Source organism: Engystomops pustulosus, chromosome 4 (assembly GCF_040894005.1).
Source record: "Engystomops pustulosus chromosome 4, aEngPut4.maternal, whole genome shotgun sequence".
Taxonomy (NCBI): Eukaryota; Metazoa; Chordata; class Amphibia; order Anura; family Leptodactylidae; genus Engystomops; species Engystomops pustulosus.
Genome location: NC_092414.1, coordinates 6,717,026 through 6,731,875, shown reverse-complemented (window position 1 = coordinate 6,731,875; position 14,850 = coordinate 6,717,026). Strand labels below are relative to the sequence as shown.

The following is a 14,850-nucleotide window of genomic DNA, read 5'->3' as shown; positions in this document are numbered from 1 at the left end:
TATACAGTGCACAGTACTACTTCTCCTGTATATATATATATACAGTGCACAGTACTACTTCTCCTGTATATACGGGCAGTGCACAGTACTACTTCCCCTGTATATATGGGCAGTACCACTTCTCTCCTGCAGGGGTTAATGTGGGCGGGCACAGGATGGCGCGGGGCCATGGATAGAAGAAGCGTTGCTGATGATGTTGATCGGGGTCACAGCTGGAGTTATTGTGTGCGGCCATTATTATTATCACAAATAGCGGATCCTTGTAGAAAATAAGCTCCAATCATTCCGGGGGGGTGTGATAGCGCCCCCTGCCCCCCATTATACCCAATATAAAGCCCCCCCCCCCCCCCTCCAGCGCTGGAGGAATGGCAGGAATGTCAGCAGCTGGAGAATTCCTCCTGTCCTGTATATACACAGCTGGGAGGAGGCTGTACCTGAGCAGCAGGCAGGACAGCGGTGCAGGAGGGGTTAACCTGACATTAACCCTTTCCAGCTGCAGCCTGGATGGACGTGGCACGCAGCTTTCCCAGGCTCCTGACTTATCAACAATGCATCCACTATTTCCATAATAAGGAAAGCCGGCTCACAACCCCAAATAGGGCCCCAGTGCACATCGGATCTATGAGGGCAGGAGCCAGGGAAAGCTGGGTAACTGTTACCTGCCCTGGCTGCAGCAAGCACATGCCCCGGCGCCCGCCCCAGGCTGCAGCAAGCACATGCCCCGGCGCCCGCCCCAGGCTGCAGCAAGCACATGCCCCGGCTCCCCCCCGGGCTGCAGCAAGTACATGCCCCGGCGCCCGCCCCAGGCTGCAGCAAGCACATGCCCCGGCGCCCACCCCCCCCCTCATTGGCTGCAGCAAGTACATGCCCCGGCAAGCCCCCCCCCCCCCCCTGGCTGCAGCAAGTACATGCCCTGGCTCCCCCCCCAGGCTGCAGCAAGTACATGCCCTGGCTCCCCCCCAGGCTGCAGCAAGTACATGCCCCTGTGGGGGAGGATTTATAAACACATCCTCTGTGGTCCCCTCGGTTACCGTCAGCTGTGGAAGGCAGATGTCACTGTGGACTGCGCCTTTAAGCTGGGAGGACTTGTTCCCAGCACAAGTCTAACCTCCCCCTCCCCCACTTCCCGCTGCAATCTGCTCCTCGCAGCATCTTGGCAGGTCCGCTGCCCCCCATCTCTGTGCCAACACATTGCACCAGGTGACGTGCAGCACCCCGGGGCCATGACAGGGTCAAACATTACAGAAATACATTTCTGGTCATTGTCAAGATCACCGACCGCCCTGACCTCACTGCTGAGGGTTTGTTACACTCGTATCGAGACCGAACAAACAAGAGCATTCTGTGCTGACCTCGCTGCGGAGGGTTTGTTACAATTGTATAAATCTGGGATTGTCTACATTGGATACAATATATCAGTCAGGAGGAGTAAACTGGACTGGAGGGGGCGCTATGGTGCAGATGACAGTGACCACTCCCCTCTGTTTCCTCCCCTCAGACTATTAGTCAGCAGAGCGGTTGTTACAGTGTGTCAGGACTCCCTGATCTGAGACTTAGCAGTGTCAGAGCTAGCGATGCCTCAAGGCGGGCACACGCCAAGTGTCATATCTCTTACTGAGAACTGAGCGCCACCTACTGCTAAACCCTGGAGTGGGACCTCTGACACCTAGACTTCCCCAAGGGGGCTTAAAGGAGACTTCCACTTCTAAGATTGGAGGAGATCTCTGACAGCAAGTTTAGCCCCTCCCACCAATGTTCTAAAAGGCACGCACCCCATTACCGCAGCGTAAAGGGGAACCACATGAGACGATCATCGCTGTCATGTGAACTGTCACTCCGAGACCAAAACCCTGACAGCGACAGTACGGAAATCGAAGCAGAAGAAACTGTAGTCGCGTTGCATTCTGGGTAACAGGACGGGGCCATGTCTGATTTTAATGAGATCTGAGTCGCTGCAGAGAATGCGTTTTCCCAGCCCGGGGGACATGGAAACCCTGTCCTGACACAGTACTTCTCACAGCTGAGGGTTTGTTACAATGGTATCGGGTCTACAGACAACAGCAGCACAACATTTCTGCTCTCTATGAGACTAGGAGTGCATGTCTACGTACCCTGAATAGCCCAGATATACACATTATCACCTCATGTTCCTCATCTCCTGCTAGTCCCAGACACCCAGCTTTCTACATACCCTGAACGGCAGAGACATACGTATCACTACTTCATCATGTGCCTTTATAAAGATCCTGAATGTCACATAAATCACTATTATTATATTGGGTGCCCTAGCCAGTATGAATAGTGCACTCCCAGCTTTCTAAAGATCCTGATCTTCACATAGATCACTGTATTATATCATTGATCCTAGCTTCTAAGAATACACAAAGCTTTCTAAAACTGCTGAACGGCAAAGCAGCCCCAATGAAACAGGGGGATCAGGATGGTATTGTACCCTTGCACCTTTAAGAGAGTGAGGTGCCTGTAATGACCCCTTGTGCACACAAATGGCAGAAATGCAGAGTTGTTTAACCTTTGACCCGGGCACCACAAATCCTGTCCTGTCTGTGGGTCAGTGAACCTGAGGACTGTGTTGCATAAATTAGACTGTCAGCTCCTGAGCTTTTCCCTCCTACATCTGCTCATCCTAATACGTGAAGAGAATATGAGAATTACAGTAAATACTGACACTCATAAGCACCAGAATCTAGATCTATAGGTTATGGGGTGTGCTCCAAAGTATCCTACAGAGGGCGCCAGTATCCGGACAGGTGGACCCCTATAACCTGGTTTTGATGATTCCCCCCGATTTACCAATTTTAGTGCATGTGAAAAATATCAGCAAAGTGGCGACAGATGGTCCTAACACGAGGAGGAGAAGAAAATGTCCCTGCGTTGGTGGAACGAGCGAGGAGCAACTCTGCGCACACATGTCTGAGGAACACAGGATTATCACAAAAATCTCTGCACAGACTGTAATATCACAATGTTATAAGGAGAGTATTAGATTGTATCCCCCCCCCTGTACAGTCTCCTCTCCCCGGGATGTAATGGCTGATAACAGAGAGTAATAGATTGTATCCCCCCTGTACAGTCTCCTCTCCCCGGGATGTAATGGCTGATAACAGAGAGTAATAGATTGTATCCCCCCCTGTACAGTCTCCTCTCCCCGGGATGTAATGGCCGATAACAGAGAGTAATAGATTGTATCCCCCCTGTACAGTCTCCTCTCCCCGGGATGTAATGGCTGATAACAGAGAGTAATAGATTGTATCCCCCCCCTGTACAGTCCCCCCCCCCGGGATGTAATGGCTGATAACAGAGAGAGTAATGTGATGTAAAGCTCTATCTTTCCTTGAAGGAGTCGGCTCTGTGCCAAGACATTCGAAAGAAGGGTGCAGATGGAGAAGAGCGCCAATTTCGGAAATGTTCCTCCAGATCCGGCTGACAAACGCCAAGATTAATTAAGCTGCTCTGCAATCTACCAATTAGCGGCCCCCGATACTTAAGATGTGACTGCGCGTCTTAAGTATCACCCTTCAAGATTTGCAAACAGGGCTCATCTCTTGGGCGATCACATGACATCCCTACACTGTTTTGTGGTGTTGAAGCCCCTTTAAGAGGTGACCAGCTCCCCGTATGGGATGCACGGGGGGGGGCTCCTTGCGTCTTTCTTTCACCATCCTCGAGACGCTAGCCGTTTCCTTACATGACCCCGCTCATACATAAGAGATGGCTTCCTGGGAGCACTCTAAATAATGCACTTACTACTCCGAGAGAGCGGTCACCACCAGCGCCAAGGAACGCCGCCGCGTCTCCCCTAAGGAAACCGCCATCTTGCTTCCCCTAAGTGATGGTGGGACGTGAAATATGCAAGACAAGGCTCTTCAGGGTCTTCACACACGCGATAAGTAACTGAAGAGCTCAGTCCTCGTGGGGCTCTGCCATGATGGGCCAAAGATTTCTGGGTAGAGGGAATAGAGCCCCTACGCCTACAGGTCCCCCAGAGCAGAGCCTTTTACATATACAGAGACCCCAGAGCAGAGCCTCTACGTATACAGAGACCCCAGAGCAGAGCCTCTACGTATACAGAGACCCCAGAGCAGAGCCTCTACGTATACAGAGACCCCAGAGCAGAGCCCCCACGTATACAGAGACCCCAGAGCACAGCCTCTACGTATACAGAGACCCCAGAGCAGAGCCTCTACGTATACAGAGACCCCAGAGCAGAGCCTCTACGTATACAGAGACCCCAGAGCAGAGCCTCTACGTATACAGAGACCCCAGAGCAGAGCCCCCACGTATACAGAGACCCCAGAGCAGAGCCCCCGCGTATACAGAGACCCCAGAGCAGAGCCCCCACGTATACAGAGACCCCAGAGCAGAGCCCCTGCGCCTACAGAGACCCCAGAGCGGAACATCTATGTATAGAGCCTCATTTACAGCAAAAAGGAAAGATTATTTTAAAATGATTCATGTATGATTAGGTAAAGGCTGAGATGGAATCCTTCTGAGCTGCTCCAACAGATAGTAGTTACAGAAATAGTTACAAACTACATAGACCGAGTGACAGAGTCATTTCTTGATATTTGAGTGCTGTGCAATTTCATTAATAATCTACAAATACAGAGACCCCAGAGTAGAGCCTGGAAGGAGAGAGAAAGAAAGAGAAAGAGAAAGGAGAGTGCACTGGTAGAGGAGGGGAGAGAGGAGGGAGCACAGGTAGAGGAGGAGAGTGCACTGGTAGAGGAGGGAAGAGAGGAGGGAGGGAGCACAGGTAGAGGAGGAGAGATAGAGATAGACAGGAGATTGCACTGGTAGAGGAGGGGAGAGAGGAGGGAGCACAGGTAGAGAGGAGTAAAAAAAGAAAGTGTGGAGGCCAAGAGAGACAGAGCTGGTTCAGGTGGGAGGGTCTCACCTGGTTATCTTCTTGCACCACCCGGTACTGCTCCTTCCACACGGAGATCTTAGAGACTTCATCCTTCCTTAGGGCGCGCTCCTTCTTCAGCTCGGGACTCCAGAAGGTTTTGATGCTGTTCATGGAGGAGCTGAGTTTGCTCTCCTTCACCTCCACGTCCTTTCTCAGGAGGTCGTTTTCCCGGAGTACCTCCTTAAGCTGGGCCTGGAGGTCCATGATGGTGTTGTCCCTGGCCTGGCGCAGAGAATGTGGCACGGTGGAGGCCATGCTGACAGCCGGGATGTGGTGGTCACCGAAGGCAATGGTGTCACTGGCCACCCCACTGCTTGTAATGTTAGGGCTGCTTCCCATGGTGGTCATCCTCACGCCATATGGTAGTCGCCCCCCAGATCGGCCCAGGGTCATAGTGCTCTTGGGGGTCTCTGTACCCACATTTTCATGGTCGCTCAGATACATGGGGCTGGCAGTAGCATAGGCGGCATTAAGGGACTGAATATTCTCCATGGACAAAGTTTTGCCGCTGCCCCCGCCGGGGATTCCCCCCGAGCTGCCGCCGGTGCTGTTAGTGCGGCGGTGACCAAGCCGTGGTGAGCGGGGGAGGCGTGGAGAGCGCCCAGGGCTTTGGCTGCTGGACTCCATCTTCCCAACGGAACGTGAACTTCCATACATGGTTGCGGCTTAGGAAAATCTCGTGGTCAGAGAGGCGCAGGAGGTTGAAGGCAGGACGGTCACTTTTGCGAATTCTCAAAAGTTTTCGCCAGATTGGTGTAAACTTAGAAGTTCGTGGACTGAGACGTCTTTCCCATTTTCGGATGATACAAAATTGTGTTGACCTGTGGAGAAAGAAAAGAAAAGAGTGTTTCAGTCTTCACTGCAGCTCTTGCATACTATTCCATAAGTAAGCGGATCATACTGCCCCTCAGGCTGACATCTACGAGTACTAATTCATCACTAGATGAGGTCTCCCTGCAGCTCACAGATCCCCATATACGTAGAAATTGTCCCCAAAAGCCGAAATCTCCTTAACAAAAACTGACAAAGCAGAAAATCGGACCCCGGGCGGAGGAGAGGGGAGCGGGAATCACACATGGCATGTTTCAATTATTTGCAGGAAGCAAAATCTGTAAATAATGTTACAATAAAGACCATATAAAGAGTGAGTTCACAGCAGGACAGAGCATTTCAGGAATATATTGTGGGGTTAAGTGATGCCTATAGAGGCGGCACAGAACATAGGAATGAGGGGTGCTGATCTTGTGGTTAATCATAGACATTTCAGAGGAGCATGGAGTAAGTCAGGACATGCCAATATTCTGGATATTCCACCCTACAGATGTTATCGGCGCTGACCTCCGGCCATGGGCGTCATTAGCTTTATTAATACCAGACACTTACGGATGACACTTTTGAACCCAATGCCCCCCCCCCCCCCACTGTCAGATGACGGTGCCGCCATACTCTCTCCGCAGCAGGCGAGCCTACACTAATAGCAGGATGCTGCAGTCACTATAGCAATGGCTGATGAGCCGCGACTGTGCAGCCCTGACTGCTATATGTTCAGGAGGATAGAGACGATGGATGACAGCGACCTAGAGAGAGCAGCTGCAGCCAGAGCCGGTGCCCTAGGCAAGCAGAGCGGCCGGCGGCGACCTAGGTGAACGGAGCGGCCATGACAGTCACCCTATAACAGCAAGGGAGTGAATAATTAGTAACCTCACAAACATCCCAGCTCCCTGTAGAGGGGGGAGAGGGGGCAATGACAGACCACCCAGGTTATTATTCCTCCTTTCTGTAAGTCGAGATGTTTAAAAATAACCAAATTCCTGCAGCATGAAAACAAGAGCGACGTCCGCGGGAAATACCCAGACAAGAAGGTGACATCAGGAGGGGCCCGGGCACCTCAGACCGGGGGCAGTAGGGGAGGCAGGGTGGGTCATATCTCTAGCCCTTGGACTCTGTGCTGCCCCCTGCTGGAGGATGCAGTCTATGTAGAAAGTTTGGGGGGGGGGGGGAATTGGTGGCAATTCAGGGTGTTGCACAGGTGGAAGGCGGGGTACATTGTGTCGACATTTCAGGGCCTGGTCCAGTGGAGGAAGGGGGGGGATTGCCATTGTTTTGGAGTCAGGGGTCGGGGACAATGTCATTATTTTGGGGATGAAATAGCCGTCATTTCGGGTTTTGGTATGGGGGGGACAATGCCGTCATTTCAAGGTTTGGTCCTGGGTGGGTAGGCCATCAATTCAGGGTCTGGTCCGAGGGCCATCGCCATCAATTCATGGTCTGGCCTGGGTGGACACCGCCGGCATTTCGGGGGCCTGGGTGGACACCGCCGGCATTTCGGGGGCCTGGGTGGACACCGCCGGCATTTCGGGGGCCTGGGTGGACACCGCCGGCATTTCGGGGGCCTGGGTGGACACCGCCGGCATTTCGGGGGCCTGGGTGGACACCGCCGGCATTTCGGGGGCCTGGGTGGACACCGCCGGCATTTCGGGGGCCTGGGTGGACACCGCCGGCATTTCGGGGGCCTGGGTGGACACCGCCGGCATTTCGGGGGCCTGGGTGGACACCGCCGGCATTTCGGGGGCCTGGGTGGACACCGCCGGCATTTCGGGCGCCTGGGTGGACACCGCCGGCATTTCGGGGGCCTGGGTGGACACCGCCGGCATTTCGGGGGCCTGGGTGGACACCGCCGGCATTTCGGGGGCCTGGGTGGACACCGCCGGCATTTCGGGGGCCTGGGTGGACACCGCCGGCATTTCGGGGGCCTGGGTGGACACCGCCGGCATTTCGGGGCCTGGGTGGACACCGCCGGCATTTCGGGGCCTGGGTGGACACCGCCGGCATTTCGGGGCCTGGGTGGACACCGCCGGCATTTCGGGGCCTGGGTGGACATTGACGGCATTTCGGGGCCTGGGTGGACACCGCCGGCATTTCGGGGCCTGGGTGGACACCGCCGGCATTTCGGGGCCTGGAAAGACATTGACGGCATTTCGGGGCCTGGGTGGACACCGCCGGCATTTCGGGGTCTGGATCCTTTCTATTCTTAGGCCCACAATTACAGAAAATGAATTGGAGCATTTCCCCAGTATAACATGTAGCCATTGTTTGACCTCCTGACACACAGTAACAAAACCTCATAGAATAAAGGAATGCAGAATTTCCCGGGTCACCTGCTCATACAAAAACCGCCACAATTAGGGGTGAAGCGCGCGGCTGCGGCGATCCGCTAGGTGCAATCGTGTCCTGACAAGGAATGTAAGATCTCAAAGGGGGAGCGCCATGTGGGAAGGGGACACAGCTGCAGACAAAGGTGCGCTATCCCTTTAAGACATGACAGCGCCGCCATGTGAGCAGCTTCACAGGATCCATTCATCCTCCGCCACAAGGCCGGCTTGTTATGTAACCCCCCAGTGCTGAAGGTGTTAAATTCTATTTTAAAATTCCTCGTGTCATGGGAATTCAGAGCCAGCGGGGAAATCTAAGCCAGCGGCTTCACCACATATTTCAGGGCAGAGGAGACAGAGATTCCATTAAAAAAGAAAGCGCCGGGCCTCGGCTTGTCAGCCTCGTTATCGCACAGATGTTGAGGCCGCGTCGTGCTCGGCGGATGGCGGATCAGTCGTGAGGTCGTGCTGAGCGTTATACACATTAATAAACACCTCATAATCACCTCAGATTAAGCGCAGCCAATCAATACTTAGCTTTCATGTCTGCAAGTGCTCTATGAAAATGAAAGCTGTGCTATGATTGGTTGCTGGAGTCTGCAGATACAACTGTCCTTTTGAAGCGTTTTTCATTTCATCTAGTGCTGAGGTAAAGTGGAAGCTACCTGGCGATTGGCTGTTGTAAAACAAGGCAACCAATCAGAGTGCACTTTTCACTACACACAGTGTTCTGCTAAAATGGTTGCTGAACTACAATTGGTTGCTCACGCAAATATGAAAGGTGTGCTGCAATTGGTTGCTGGCCAGCCTGCAGAACAACCTATCATTGAGTAGCTTTCATTTCTCATAGTGGCCTGCGAAAATGAAAGCTGTGCTACGATTGGTTGCTAGACTCAAACTACAGTTCACTTTCATTACAGCTAATCAGAGAACGGCTTTGATTTCTCACGGTGCTTTTGAAAAATAAGAGCTGCGCTGTGATTTGTTGAGTAATATTTGGGCTACTTTTGGACTGTTCTCATAAATTTGTGCCAAATTGTTAAAAATTTCAAATATTTACTCATCAGCTTCTGGGAAAGTTGGGTGGCAACCGATACGGCACACAATACAATACAGATCAAGACCAGCCTGCAAAATGTCGGCTCTGTCTAGTAACACAGCCCGACTAGTGCTGGAACCTCTGTAAAAGACGCTCGCCTTGCCTAGTTGCTCACCCAGCTTTCCCAGAAACAGACAAGTTATAAATATCCATCACTGGGAATTTATGAATAAAGTTTTAGAGTGAACGCAGCCTGCAGTGTAAAGAATTGCGTTGCCTATTCTGTTAGGATGTAATCCTCCATACTTTACACTGCAGGAACAGGTATAGAGCCGAGGAAATGACACCATCGCTTGTAACGTGCTATTTAAAGTGACAGACGCCTGTAAAAAGGCTGTGGTGTCGCCACCCCCCCCCCCCCCCCCCTCCCCGAAACAACAAAGGATGATGCTAATAAAACCGACATGACACCCTCAGGAGTCACCATCACCAACGTACAAAGCACTTGTGATCCCCTAAGCAGGTGGCATATGCTGGGCACCCATTACAGTGCCAACAGGGCTCTCTCCTCTGTCTAGGTGTCAGTCTTCACTGTTGTTCTAGCATTCCATTCACATACTAGAGAGCCCAGGCCGGGCATCACTATAGGTCCTATATAGGTCCATCAATGGCGGCTACAAGAAAAACTGGTGAGCGGTTTTACCCGACAATGACAGGAGGTCGGATCCCGGAAAAAATCTCATCAAGTCAAAACGCAATCAGAAATCTTTTCATTGTTTTAGGATCAGATTAATACAATTGAGGCTTAAACCACCCCCCCAACCAGATCTGAGCCCCAGATGAAGCGCATCACATACTCGCTCGCTGATGAATAGTATCCCAGAACGACAGTAATGACTGGCACCGAGTCACATTAACGGGAGAAGCTGCATTATACAGAAAGGGTTAACAGGACTTGGCCACTACTCACACTGTGTGGGCCTGCAGTTCTCTACCATACAATGCGTCATCTCACAGCCTGCCCGAGATGTATGGTGCCAGAGGGTGGCACAGGGTACACCCCCACACTCTGATGACCCGCTGTACCCCCACCCCACCCCCCGGCAGTTGTCGGACCCCCAACTTACCAACTTAATGTCAGTAATTAGTCAGATCTGCGAATATGAATGGGGGAGCCCCAACCACTGCCAGCTAAAGAGTAACTACCATACCTGTGCCAGGCACAGCTCCTGGGTCACACATTCCTGTGCCAGTCACTACTGCACGTGTGCCGCCAGAGCAATCACTGCCTCGTACAGTGGCCTACCACAAAGTGCCCACTATTTGGCCACAAACAACTGTACTAATGCAAACTATACTGTAGTACCAGTCATAGTGCCAACTATACCCATTATAGTAGTAATGCCCCCTCATGTCAGTATCAAATACAGTTTCCATTATTCTAGTGACAGGTACAGGGCCCCCACAGTAATACCAGACATAACAGTGCATATTATACTAGTGCCAGGCACAGAGCCCCTATGGTTGAACCAGTTACAGTGCCTTCTATACTGGTGCCAGTCATAACACCCCCTAGAGTAGGCAAGGCTACATTGGCCACTCTACTATCAGCAGGAACAGTGCCCGCAATTCTAGTGTCAGGCAACAAGCCTCCTACTGTGATACCAACCACAGTGCCCACTATACCAGTAGCAGACAGTGTCCCATAGACTAGTTACTGTCATAGTGCCCCCTATAACAGCAGCAGACAGTGTCCCATAGAGAAGTTACAGCATAGTGCCCACTATACTAGCACCAGCAACAGTGAGCACTACAGTAGTTACAGCCACAGCACCCACTATTTTAGTGCCAGGGACCTCGCCCCTTCAGTAGGTACAGCCATGTTGCCAATAATTGCAGCACAAGGCACAGTGACCCCTACAGTAGTTACAGGAGTGGCACCCACTATTTTTGCGCCTGGCACAGTGCCCCCTACAGAAGTTACTGCCATAGTGCCCACTATTCTAACATCAGACACAGTGTCCCCATAGAGTAGTTACAGCCATAGTACTCACTATTCTAGCACCAGATACAGTGCCTCCTAGATTGGTTACAGCTATAGTGCCCAATATTCTAGCACCAGATACAGTGCCCCCTACAGTAGTTACAGCTATAATGCCCAATATTCTAGCACCAGACACAGTGCCCCCTACAGTAGTTACAGCTATAATGCCCAATATTCTAGCACCAGACAGCGTGCCCCCTACAGTAGTTACAGCTATAATGCCCAATATTCTAGCACCAGACACAGTGCCCCCTACAGTAGTTACAGCTATAATGCCCAATATTCTAGCACCAGACACAGTGCCCCTAGATTGGTCACAGCCACAGTGCCCAATATTCTAGCACCAGACATAGTGCCCCCTAAATTGGTTACAGCCACAGTGCCCACTATTCTAGCACCAGACACAGTGCCCCCTACAGTAGTTACAGCTATAATGCCCAATATTCTAGCACCAGACACAGTGCCCCCTAGAGTGGTTACAGCCACAGTGCCCACTATTCTAGCACCAGACACAGTGCCCCCTAGATTGGTTACAGCTGTAGTGCCCACTATTCTAGCACCAGACACAGTGCCCCCTAGAGTGGTTACAGCCACAGTGCCCACTATTCTAGTACCAGACACAGTGCCCCCTAGATTGGTTACAGGTTACAAATGGGTTAGAAATTAATTTCTAAAGTTACATACATTATCATGATAAACATACAGTAATCTACCGGTATATATATATATCTTGTCCAAATTCTCCTAATTCCCCCCCCTTTCCTAACCACTACAGCACTAATCTAGCGTGCCTTGATGATGGATATATTTCTTAAATTTGTTTAGATTCAATCTCTTCCAATAGTTTATATAATTTATCAGCCTGTTCTATCTTAGGGGCCTCTTTTTCTATCCACTGTATTAAAAATCGCTTTTTTGTCTGCTAATAATTTCATATGAGTCTTTTTGGAGATGTTTGTTTCCTTATCATAGTGAAATAGGCATAACCAGGGGTTATGTAATGTCGGATAAATGTATCTATCACTTATCACATAATCTATCACTTCAGTCCAGTAACTGCTTATGGAAGGACAAGTCCATAAACAATGGGGAAGGTTTGCTTTAATTTTCTTACATTTTGGACATGCTTTCTGGTCATTAAGATGCGTATCTACATTAAAAGCTCTGTGCCCCCGAGAGTAGTAACAGCCATTGTACCCACTATTCTAACACCAGACACAGTGCCCCCAACAATGGTTACAGCTGTAGTACCCACTATTCTAACACCAGACACAGTGCCCCCAACAATGGTTACAGCTGTGGTGCCCACTATAATACAGCCAGGCACAGTGCCCTCTACAGTAGTTACAGCTGTAGTGCCCACTATTCTAACACCAGACAGTGCCCCCAACAATGGTTACAGCTGTAGTGCCCACTATAATACAGCCAGGCACAGTGCCCCCTACAGTAGTTACAGCTGTGGTGCCCACCATAATACAGCCAGGCACAGTGCCCCCTACAGTAGTTACAGCTGTAGTGCCCACTATAATACAGCCAGGCACAGTGCCCCCAACAATAGTTACAGCTGTAGTGCCCACCATAATACAGCCAGGCACAGTGCCCCCTTCAGTAGTTACAGCCATTGTTCCCACTATTCTAGCACCAGGCACAGTGCCCCCTTCATTAGTTGCAGCTGTGGTGCCCGCTATAATACAGCCAGGCACAGTGCCCTCTACAGTAGTTACAGCTGTAGTGCCCGCTATAATACAGCCAGGCACAGTGCCCCCTACAGTAGTTACAGCTGTAGTGCCCACTATAATACAGACAGGCACAGTGCCCTCTACAGTAGTAACAGCTGTAGTGCCCACTATAATACAGCCAGGCACAGTGCCCCCTACAGTAGTTACAGCTGTAGTGCCCACTATAATACAGCCAGGCACAGTGCCCCCTACAGTAGTTACAGCTGTAGTGCCCACTATAATACAGCCAGGCACAGTGCCCTCTACAGTAGTAACAGCTGTAGTGCCCACTATAATACAGCCAGGCACAGTGCCCTCTACAGTAGTAACAGCTGTAGTGCCCACTATAATACAGCCAGGCACAGTGCCCCCTACAGTAGTTACAGCTGTAGTGCCCACTATAATACAGCCAGGCACAGTGCCCCCTACAGTAGTTACAGCTGTAGTGCCCACTATAATACAGCCAGGCACTGTGCCCCCTACAGTGGGTAAAGCTGTAGTGCCCACTATAATACAGCCAGGCACAGTGCCCCCTACAGTAGTTACAGCTGTAGTGCCCACTATAATACAGACAGGAACAGTGCCCTCTACAGTAGTAACAGCTGTAGTGCCCGCTATAATACAGCCAGGCACTGTGCCCCCTACAGTAGTTACAGCTGTAGTGCCCACTATAGTACAGCCAGGCACAGTGCCCCCTACAGTAGTTACAGCTGTAGTGCCCACTATAATACAGCCAGGCACAGTGCCCTCTACAGTAGGTACAGCTGTGGTGTCCCCGCTTTAATACAGCCAGGCACAGTGCTCCCTTCAGACATAGTGCCCACTATTCTAACACCAGACACAGTGCCCTCTACAGTAGTTACAGCTGTAGTGCCTACTATTCTAGTGCCAGGCACAGTGCCCTCTACAGTAGTTACAGCTGTAGTGCCCACTATTCTAACACCAGACACAGTGCCCCCAACAATGGTTACAGCGGTGGTGCCCACTATAATACAGCCAGGCACAGTGCCCTCTACAGTAGTTACAGCTGTGGTGCCCGCTTTAATACAGCCAGGCACAGTGCCCCCTTCAGCCATAGTGCCCACTATTCTAACACCAGACACAGTGCCCTTTACAGTAGTTACAGCTGTAGTGCCCGCTATAATACAGCCAGGCACAGTGCCCCCTACAGTAGTTACAGCTGTAGTGCCCACTATAATACAGCCAGGCACAGTGCCCTCTACAGTAGTAACAGCTGTAGTGCCCACTATAATACAGCCAGGCACAGTGCCCTCTACAGTAGTTACAGCTGTAGTGCCCGCTATAATACAGCCAGGCACAGTGCCCCCTACAGTAGTTACAGCTGTAGTGCCCACTATAATACAGCCAGGCACAGTGCCCCCTACAGTAGTTACAGCTGTAGTGCCCACTATAATACAGACAGGCACAGTGCCCCCTACAGTAGTTACAGCTGTAGTGCCCACTATAATACAGCCAGGCACAGTGCCCCCTACAGTAGTTACAGCTGTAGTGCCCGCTATAATACAGCCAGGCACAGTGCCCCCTACAGTAGTTACAGCTGTAGTGCCCGCTATAATACAGCCAGGCACAGTGCCCCCTACAGTAGTTACAGCTGTAGTGCCCACCATAATACAGCCAGGCACAGTGCCCCCTACAGTAGTTACAGCTGTAGTGCCCACTATAATACAGACAGGCACAGTGCCCTCTACAGTAGTAACAGCTGTAGTGCCCACTATAATACAGCCAGGCACAGTGCCCCCTACAGTAGTTACAGCTGTAGTGCCCACTATAATACAGCCAGGCACAGTGCCCCCTACAGTAGTTACAGCTGTAGTGCCCACTATAATACAGCCAGGCACAGTGCCCCCTACAGTAGTTACAGCTGTAGTGCCCACTATAATACAGCCAGGCACAGTGCCCCCTACAGTAGTTACAGCTGTAGTGCCCACTATAGTACAGCCAGGCACTGT

General features: G+C 51.3%; 1 protein-coding gene across 14 annotated transcripts in view; it reads right to left on the bottom strand.

The window, feature by feature from the left end:
* Nucleotides 1-14,850, bottom strand: part of ERC1 (ELKS/RAB6-interacting/CAST family member 1) — a 72,691-nt gene that overhangs the window by 55,418 nt on the left and 2,423 nt on the right. For all 14 annotated transcript variants that reach the window (XM_072144933.1, XM_072144937.1, XM_072144939.1 and 11 more), the window contains exon 2: nucleotides 4,916-5,748. In XM_072144933.1, coding sequence (XP_072001034.1) covers nucleotides 4,916-5,584 — 669 coding nt within the window. In that variant the 5' untranslated portion in view covers nucleotides 5,585-5,748. The remainder of the gene's footprint in view (nucleotides 1-4,915; nucleotides 5,749-14,850) is intronic.